The sequence below is a fragment of the Callorhinus ursinus genome, unplaced genomic scaffold (genome assembly GCF_003265705.2).
Source record: "Callorhinus ursinus isolate GAN/ISIS: 27379988/994484 unplaced genomic scaffold, GSC_fseal_2.0 scaffold47, whole genome shotgun sequence".
Classification (NCBI taxonomy): Eukaryota; Metazoa; Chordata; class Mammalia; order Carnivora; family Otariidae; genus Callorhinus; species Callorhinus ursinus.
Window position 1 is genome coordinate 4,220,495 of NW_027397109.1, and position 9,790 is coordinate 4,230,284.

Below are 9,790 nucleotides of genomic sequence, written 5' to 3' on the forward strand. Positions count from 1 at the left end.
TCACCCACAAGTAGGGGCTGGGACGGGGCTGCCTGCCCCAAGACGACCCAGCCAGCCCCTGCCGGTTCGAAGGTTAAGAACCCAACTGACCATCAGTGAGGCCTGGCCAGCTGCAGAGAAAGGCCTACAGCAGCTTCCGGGGGCGCTGGGGCCTCAGGAAGCAGCCTGCACTGCGCCTTACCCTGTGGAAGGCCTGCCTCATCTGTCCTCACCGGGGTCTTACGGGCAGGGTCCTCGACTCAGCTCCGAATCCCCAAGCACATGCCCCGAGCAGGGGGTGACAGTGGCTGAGGAGGCCAGGAGCCATCACAATCGCCTTGACCAGTACAAGCCTTTTCCCTCACGGCGCCGTAGGCTGGAAGGGCCAGCAGCACAAGGCCCCCACCGGTGGCTTCCCCTCTGAATGAAGTGACGCGAAGATCCTGAGGCCCGCCTGGAGCCCACTGGGCCAGAGGCGGGCGAGGCGCCAACCAACGGTGTGCCTCAGGCAGTCCGGGCCACCGCCCTCAACGCAGAAGCTTCTCCGGAAAAGAACCGTGTCTCCCCTAGAAACCTTTCCAGTGCCTGTGGTCTCACGGTGACATCTGGCCCGGGGGGGGGGGGGGGGGGGGGGGGGGGGGGGGGGGGGGGCAAACCTGAGACAGAGCTCTGCAGCGCAGACCAGAATGGGCGTGGCCCTTCTCGGAGTTTCCTTGCACTCAAAAAGAGGCATATTCGAGTGGTTCCCGTACAGTCTTTATGAATTCATCCCGAGTAACAGAAACCATATTAGGTTTAACAAACACGCCTCTGGGATCTGAGCTCAGGAAAATAGCAGCCTGCGTGGCTCTCCGTGCTGGAGGAATGAAGCACTTTCTTAGGCTTTCTATCACCTGAGCCCACAAACCAAGCCTGAGGTGGGTGGGGTCTGTGCTGTCCCTTTCTCCTCAAAGGACAGCACACAGCAGGGGCAGAGGCCAGCTCCCGGGCACGCGAGCAGGCAGTGACAGAAGCAGCTCTCACGCCCCTGTCCCCTGGGGCCCAGGCAGGCCTCTCGACTCGGGTCTGCCTCTGAGAGTCAGGAGCTGGGCCGCAGGTGCTTCTGCTGGGACTCCCAGACCAGCCCCGCATCCACCGCAGTCCTCTTGGTCTCCTTCCCCTCCGGCCTGGCCGCGCAGACTCGTCCAAGCCGCCCCGCTGCTGCTTCTTTCACTCCACAGTCCTGACCACTCTTTGTCTCTTCCCGTTCTCCGCGGGTCCTCTCCTGAATCAGAAAAGAATCAACAAAGCTTTCCAGTGCCTGCCGTTAGGGGCCTGCCGGTGTCGTGGCCGGGCCGGGCCCTTGCACACACTGCACGCTCAGATTCTGGCCGGATGAGCCGGGCTCCAACACCCCGGCCAGCCACGAGGACCCCGCGTTTTGTTCATAAGATGCTCTGAGGACCTATTTACTGGTGGGAACGTACGTCCTGACAGGAACTGAAGAGCCCAGGCCACGGAGATCAGAGAAAGAGCAAAGCAAAGAAGCACTACTTTAAAAGGTGGCGCTCTTACGTCTGAGTATGTGGACCTCCCCAGACACCTGCCGGCGGGCGTGACGTCACACTGAACCTCCTGCTTCCTCTAACGGCCTTCAAGGCTTAAGAGCAAAGTCGGGGATCAGCAAAGAGGCGAAGCACAATACTCTTCAGTTCAGCGGCCTTGGAGGCCATCAATGAGCCCCTTTTTCCACTGTAAACCAAGGAAAAGGAAAGCCCTCCTCTGCCAGCCTTTCTAAAACAATCCAGCACTTTCTGGGATATCTTATGCCTTCAACGTTGAGTCTTCCATCCCCGTACCATCTCCTTTCCAAAATAAGCAGTATTGCTCACAAGTTGCAATTCTAAGTTCTAGAGTTTAAAATCATTAACAACTTTTTAGGACTTCAAGAGCAAAGACCCCTCCGTAGCAGAAAATGGATGTTATCAAAATTACCTGGCATGGGCTAGGGTCTTTCTTGGCTTCAGGAAAACACTTAATGGAATCACATCGCTTCAAAGTCTTACAAAACACTGAACAGACAGTGGGCTACGGAGAAATACTTAGCAGCCATCCTCGTCCCCAGTTCTCTTCTCCCATCACCTTGGGTTCTACGACAACCTAATGCCGTATTCCATGTTCCAGCATCGGGGCTCGAGGGGCGGAGGAGGAAGGAAAGAAATCTGTCCGCACATTTGCTCTGCCTGAAAGACGCCGGTCCACGGCAGAATGTGAAATTCAGATTTTTCAATATTTCCTTAACAGTGCAAGGTTACGGCTGATTCCCACGTGCTCTGTCTAGTTCTGGCTTCATTAGAGCTTCGTCAAGTTTAGAGAAAAGGACCAAGAGTAAATAGGTCCTCAGAGAAGTCTAATTACGAAGGCCTCTCCTCATACCACAGGACGGAGACTCGGAGTATGAATCAACGACCCACTGCCACGGAGAAGCCCAAAGCCAAGGTGATTAGGAAGATGACTTGCAGGTTTAGAGCTCCCCTAAACAAGCATAACATGATTGCTAAGTAAACAAGACCCATTCCTAGAATGACATATTCACCACCTACCTTCTTGCCTTCTTCAGACTGTCTGGGTCCATCATCTGGAGACGTCCGCCCTTGACTGCTCACATTCTCCTTGGCATTTCCTGGGTGAGCTGCCCTCCCCAAGCAAGAGAGCAGGATAAACAAATGGGGGTTGCTCCGGGGGGAATGGACAATCAAAAGATTAATACGTTGGGGACCTCTCCAAAAGCACTGATCACCACGACCCAATTCCATCCTCCTGACTTACACTATGACACCTGCTATGGTACTCTCCAGAGGACAGGGAAACCTGTCAGGTTTGGGGAGACGGGAAATGACGGTTCTACTCAAACATTTCTGAGCTGGAATATGATCTTTTCTTCCAATTAGTCAGACATTAAATGGAGTCAGTTTCCAGTGCCATTTATTCCTAGGCCCTTCTCCTCTTTGCTCACTGGAATTTTTACTCATAAGAGAGCCTGTAATCACACTTTCTAATTTAGCCCCCCATCCCCTTTTACCAAATCAGTCCCAACTTGGAAAGGGATGACTTTATTACCCCACTGTGTGGGATTCCTACACCCCATAATCTCTATGTGGAGGTATGTGTGTGTTGAGAGGGCATTCAGATCCTTTCGGAAAAAAATATTCAGTTTCCCATTTGAGCTGAAAATTCTAATGAAACACATTTTTCAGGGCACGTGGGTGGCTCAGTCAGTTAGGAATCCAACTTTTGATCTCAGCTCAGGACTTGATCTCAGGGTCGTGAGTTCAAGCCCTGCACTGGGCTCCACGCTGGGCGTGGGACCTACTTTATTTTTTTTTTAAGATTTTATTTATTTGACAGAGACACAACGAGAGAAGGAACACAAGCAAGGTCAGTGAGAGAGGGAGAAGCAGGCTTCCCGCTGAGCAGGAAGCCCAATGCGGGGCTCAATCCCAGGACCCTGGGATCATGTCCTGAGCCTAAGGCAGACGCTTCGATCCCAGGGTCGCCGAAGGCAGACACTTAACGACTGAGCCACCCAGGCGGCCCAAGGAACCTACTTTAAAAAAAAAAAAAAGAAACAAACTTTTCAAATATTATTTAGTTGTTACCTATATACATAAATTATAAAGTTTATTTACAAACTTTATGAATTAGCCAACTTTGGTTTGGCAAAATTGAATCGTAAGTATTTAAAAATACCAGCATACTTTATTTTTTTTTAAAGATTTATTTATTTGAGAGAGAGAGAATGAGAGATAGCACGAGAGGGAAGAGGGTCAGAGGGAGAAGCAGGCTCCCCGCCGAGCAGGGAGCCCGATGCGGGACTCGATCCCGGGACTCCAGGATCATGACCTGAGCCGAAGGCAGTCGCTTAACCAACTGAGCCACCCAGGCACCCAATACCAGCATACTTTAGTACTCTCTTGGAGTTTCTATATTATGCAGTAATGGTTGCCCACGTAGTTCTCTTTGCAAAAATGTAAGCTCATAAATGAGTTCAGAGACTCAGCCAGCTTTATTAACCACTGTATCCTTATCACCTCTGCCAGTGGTCTGGCACTGGCAGATCCTCCATCACAGTAATTTATTGAATGAATGAGAAAATACATGAACGAATGAATAAATGAATGAATGAGTGAATGAATGAGAGAATGAAGTAGACAATCCATTATTTTCTACCCTAACTGATGTGTGAAACTATGTTTTTATGTGGTATGGACTAAAACATGCTAGAAACTACCAAATGTTTACTTGTATTTTATTCCTAACCAATAAAGGTCCAATAACCTTTTAAAATGAATGCTCTAATCTGGAAGATTTAGGATAAGAATCTGAGAAGCCACCAAACAGGTAGGTCAAAGTAAGTTACCATCCAGGAGTTACCATACAGGACGCAATAGATGAAAATGGCCACTAGAGGGAGCCATACAACCTTTCAAAGAGCAGCATTAGCAAAATCCCATCCAGGAAAGTGGTTCTGCTCTCAACACTTCCCACCATAGCTCACCACCATAAAATTGTTATTACTACTGCACTATATAATGTCCAATTCGCCAGAACAAGCTGAGACAAAGTTAGAGTTGCAGTTTGCTAGGATTCGGACTTTTAGAAAAATGACCCCGCCTCCCCAGGTCAAATATTTCACATCTTTTCATGTACACTCTAGCATTAAAAATTAAATGTAAATAGAATAAAATTATTTTCCCTATGGACGATGATTGAAACTATTAAAAATTCACCTGGAAAGAAGGCAAAACTATAACCTAAAGAATGAAAAAATTAATTTTTAAAGCTGTGTGCAATTACTTTCTGCCTCCAGCCACACTTTTGTAAAGGAACTTTTCGACTGTTGGAGCATTCAATTTCGTCTCCTCCAGTAAAGAAACTTAAGGCATGTGCAAGCTGAGAAGTCACACCAGATAATATTATGATCCTATTGGTCAAGTTTCAAAGGCTTCATATGTAACTGAGTGTAGGAAGAAAAAAATTTCCCACAAACTCCTTCTCTCTAAAGTTCTGAAAAGCCTGTAAATATTTTCAGGGCCATTAAAAGCCACAGATGTTATCAATAGGCAAGATCCATGGAAACTTTAAAAGACCTAGTCCATAAAGGCCGCAGCTTCAAAAACAGATTTTGAAACATTTGAAAGGAGCACAAGCTAATTTCCCTTTGGAACAATGTAAAATGTCCATGCCTTACTTAGAACGTAAAAAGCAATTGGCTCCACTGGGCTTCTTGCTTACAGTTCTATTTCTACAGCACATGAAATTGTAGGAAACCTCCAAAATAACAGTCAGAAATAAAGGAACAAAAGATAGAACTTGAAAAACAGAACAATTCAAGAAAGCAACTCTAAGAATAACTGATTAAAAACTAAAATTAAATTAAACGGCTGTGTGAGATTTCCAAGGCAAGGGAAGATTCCAGAACCTGCACTGTTTGGTGACCTGTGGGAAAATCTAATGGGCTAACACTTGCAGATTTCCAAGAAGGCAGACAGACTGAAACTGAGAAACTGCAGAGCATCTGGGCTAATCTGTGATTGCATTTGCAGCCCCCACTCACCAACCCGGAAAAAACCTGAAATGTCAGTGCTGACAAAATTGTTACAAGATGAAGCTGGCTGGCTGAAAACCTTCCTGAGTGAATTAAAATCCTGACTGCTGGCCCTGGGGGAGACAGAAGTTGTGGGTGAAAACTGGGAACTAGCCATGATTTATACAGGGAGTGAAAAGATCATAATTTAGATTTTTTTTAATTACATAGTTTTAGTAATCTAATTTTATCCTAATTATAATGATGACCCTTCTTCCTTCAAAGGACTCCAAGCATGCTTCTGGAACATTCTCTGTCAAAGTTCCCTCATTTGCTGTTTTAAAGAGAGAGTTGGCAAATCTCACAGAGTGAGCTGAAGTGACAGGTCTGGCATCTGACTTCCAGCTCAGTTTCCTGTGACCAGACCACACCAACTCTCAGCTCTTGAAATAACCCCCAGAGGAATTCTCTTCGGAGGAAAGCAATCTCCCCAATTATGAGAAAACCTCCTCCCCTTCTTTACCCCCCTCTGGCCTGTGCAATTTCCACATTATTTCCACATTCTGATACGCAAACTTTTTTTTTTCATTCCCAGCCAAGGAAGTGCAACATCCAAGACACAAAGGCCTCGTCCACGTGGGAGCTGCAGGCTCGTTTGTGAAGTGCTGTTCAGCTTAGTGCATAGGGACCCAGGCCAGCTCCCCCTTCATTTCTAACTGTGGATGCCACAGGGCAAGTCACTTAACCGCCTCATTAGGATCGTAGTCACAGCCCTGCCACGGCCTCCTTCCCAGGTGCCTGGTCACCCCATTAATATCTGTGAAGATCCATTAAGCCTTCTAGCTGAAAAGCACCATAAAAACAAAACCTATCACTGTTATCATCAGTAAACTCCAAGGCACTCTTCCCTGTCATGACCTAAGGTAAATCAGTTACCCACTGCCCCCTAATGAGCTACCTGCAGCCTGGGATGTGGCATTTGATGCTGACAGGAGCTTTCTTTCCCAGGAGGGAAGAAAAGCCAGGGCTTTCACTTTGGCCAGTGAACTTAAACTGTTAGAACCTCCTGCACCTCCCACCCCCATACACTGCACCTGCAGCCTGAAGGGCTCTGCACGGATCCGGCCCTGCCCCCAGGGACCCTCACCTCGAGCACTGAGCTAAGAACCACCAGCAGTGTGCAATCCATGCTCAACGTGGGAGAGGTGGAAGACACACTGTTAAAAAGCAACTTGGAGAACCAGACACCAGTATGTCTGGTCTTCCCACCCGCTGCCTCCCTCTGGGACCCTCCACCTGTTCTCATTGCTTGAAAACACCCTCCATCAAACATCCCGCCCGCAAACTCACCGAGGCGCTCTAACACCCCAAACTGAGGACAGTGTCTGTCTGTAACCGGGGCTGCCCAAATAAGCAACATCTCTGCCCAGCAGCATACTATGCTGCCAGTAAAAAGGACAGGAAGGACAAGGTACTCCTTTGCAGAATGCTATGTAACGCTACCACTGACGTCTGCGTGTCATCTCCCACAAGGGGGGCAGGAGGGGGCATGGAAGGCTGGCTCTTCAGAGTAAACCCTTGTGTGGCCTTCCAATTGTTAACCAGGTGCACACATTCATCTAGGTTTCAGAGATCCCTTCTAGTTATAAACGAAGTGCCCCTCCGTCCCAGGGAGCTTCCGATTTAGCTAAACTGGAGGAGATCTAGCGCAAGGTTTAGAAGGTGTGGTTCGTTCAGGAAAGGACGGTGGGCCAAGGACAAGAAGCCCCCACTCTGGTCTCCCTCCCCACTCGGTTCTTGCAACAGTAAACAGAACACCTGTCCCGACCTGACTCCATCCGTACGCATTAACCTGGGCTTCAAAGGGCACAGTGCTCACTGTGACTCACAGTCTGGAGGTCTTGACTGCTGCAGTTGAACCTTCAGCCAGATGCTGCCTCTCTGGCCCCAGGCTCCTGGGGGCTCCACCTCCCACAGGCGCCCCCGCTCCTCCGGATGGGCCAACAGGAACTTCCTGCAGACTGAGGATGCGCACGTGTGAGCCAGGAAGGCCCGCCTCCTTCTGCCTCTCAGGGCAGGCACTTCCGTTTCCTGTCGCGGCCCCGCCCACCCCCCCTGGCTCACCGCTCTGATCCGGCTCTGCCCAAACCACCGTTTCACCTTCTCACCTGCCACTTGGTGCTACCACTTTCACCCACCCCCATCTTCGCTTGGGGCCGCTATAACAAAACGCCACACACTGGGGGGCTTCAACAACAGACTCGCTGTCTCACAGTAGGGGAAGGGAGTCCCACATCCGGATGTAGGCAGAGGCTCGCTGAGGGCCGCCTTGTCGCTGTATCTTCACGGGGGTCTTCCCTCTATACCTCTGTGTCCCGGCCCCTCTTACAAATAACTTCTTCTTACCAGTCTACTGGATCAGGGCCCCACTCATATGACCTCACTTAATCACCTCTTTAATGGCCCCACCTCCACATGCAGTCACGTGGGGGACTGAAGCTTCAACATAAGACTCGGGGGGACCCAGCTGAGCTCATAACATCACCCCACACTGTCCTCTCTTCAGGCACTGTCCTTCCTCCCCCTGAGCCTCCCCAGCTCTCCTCTCCCACAGAACCTTCCAGCACATCCTCTGCAGATGCCTTGATTCCAGAGTCATCTCAAGGCTTATAGACTTCTATGTCCACGTTCACAGGGTGAGCATTTTTCACGCGGCAGTGCCCCAAATCCAGCCAAATGGGAAGCTGCTCCTGGTCCTGCAGGTGCCCATGGGGACACCATCAGGCCCTCTCCTAATATTTCCCGGCGCAGGGTAACAACAGCACAGATGGAAACCTCCAGAGCATGACACTAAGTATTCAGAAAGTGTAAGCCAAGCTAGCAGAGTGCTAGATAGAATGTTCTGCTCTCCTATCTTGACAAATATAACTTCATAACAACAGGGAAAGCCAGTTTCAAATTTAGAATTTCTTGGACTCCTTGGAGTTTTGCACCAGAATGTGGCAATACCAAGAGAGCCGGCCCCCAGCAGGCTGCCCACCTGCTTCTCCTCCTACCCCAGCCCCACACACATACACCACAAGGGGCCTGTACATACAAATGTGGACACCATGCCCACACTCCATCCGCGTCCCACCAGTGGCTGTCCCTGGGGTCTAAAGACATGCAAACTGGTGGCATGGTCCACCCTTAGATGCACAGATCCAGGGATGGAGTCCACTCCAGCCCTCAGCACTACTGGCAGGAATCCTGGGGTCCTAGTACCTTGAGCTGGCTTAGAAGGAGTGGCCTGGACCCAGGTAGGAATATCCTCTTGGGCCCACAGACTCCTGATGCCATGGAGACAGTCACAGCTGCAAGGGGGCTCTAAAGAATGGGGCTGTGGACAGGAGTCCCTGTTGTCCATTCAAAGGTACTCAATAAAAGCCAGTCAGTGAAGGGTGCAGTCAGTGCACCTGGACCCAATCTTGAGCCTCCAGAAGCTTCTTTCTCCACATTCTACCTGTTCACCTACATGCCCAGATACAGCCAGGGGTGATGTAAAAGCCTGAGGGCCCAGCATCCTCGGCTAGGCAGCTGAAACCCCTAAGACAAGTAGCATGCTTCAGAATCAGCACCTTCATATCTTCTTTCTCTGCAGGGCAGAGACAGAGAAGGGAGAATAAGGACCCACAGAACACTGCAAGGGTCTCAGCAGTGCTGGCCCCGGGGCAGCCCCCCACCCTTGGAGGCTGCTCTTCCCCTGGGAAACCTGAGGTGGCTGCCCTGGGAGGCCAATGCACTCAAACAAAGGTCTCAGAGCCGAAGCAAAAATAAGGGGGGGGGCACCTGGGTGGCTCCGTCAGGTAAGCATCTGCCTTCAGCTCAGGTCATGATCCCAGGGAGTCTGTTTTTCCCTCTCCTTCTGCCCCTCCCCCTGCTTGTGTTCTCTCTCTCTCTCTCTCTCTCTCTCTCTCTCTCAAATAAGTAAATAAAATCTTAAAAAAAAAATGAGAGGAACAGGACAGGTATGTGGACAGAGAACCAGCTGCCTAGGTTCTGGAACTTCCCAACACCTCAAAGTGAACAACACAGTGCAGTAAGCCTGGAATGCTCTTTGCAGAAATTCAAGGATCTTCAGAGTTTAATTATAGAACAAGACTTTGGAAATACAAAGAAATGACTAAACCGACTTGAAAATATGTTTCACCTGCTTTTCTTAGGACTGCAAAGCAACAGAAATTTCCTTACTTTCCTACCTTCTCT

At 49.7% G+C, this 9,790-nt stretch overlaps 1 protein-coding gene across 5 annotated transcripts in view; it reads right to left on the bottom strand.

Annotated features, from left to right (window-relative positions):
- Window positions 1-735: 735 nt before the first annotated feature.
- Window positions 736-9,790, bottom strand: part of FAM169B (Protein) — an 89,180-nt gene continuing 80,125 nt past the window's right edge. For all 5 annotated transcript variants that reach the window (XM_025893272.2, XM_025893274.2, XM_073882479.1 and 2 more), the window contains 3 exons: window positions 7,435-7,566; window positions 2,562-2,650; window positions 736-1,243 (listed from right to left, as the gene is read on the bottom strand). In XM_025893272.2, coding sequence (XP_025749057.2) covers window positions 1,058-1,243; window positions 2,562-2,650; window positions 7,435-7,566 — 407 coding nt within the window. In that variant the 3' untranslated portion in view covers window positions 736-1,057. The remainder of the gene's footprint in view (window positions 1,244-2,561; window positions 2,651-7,434; window positions 7,567-9,790) is intronic.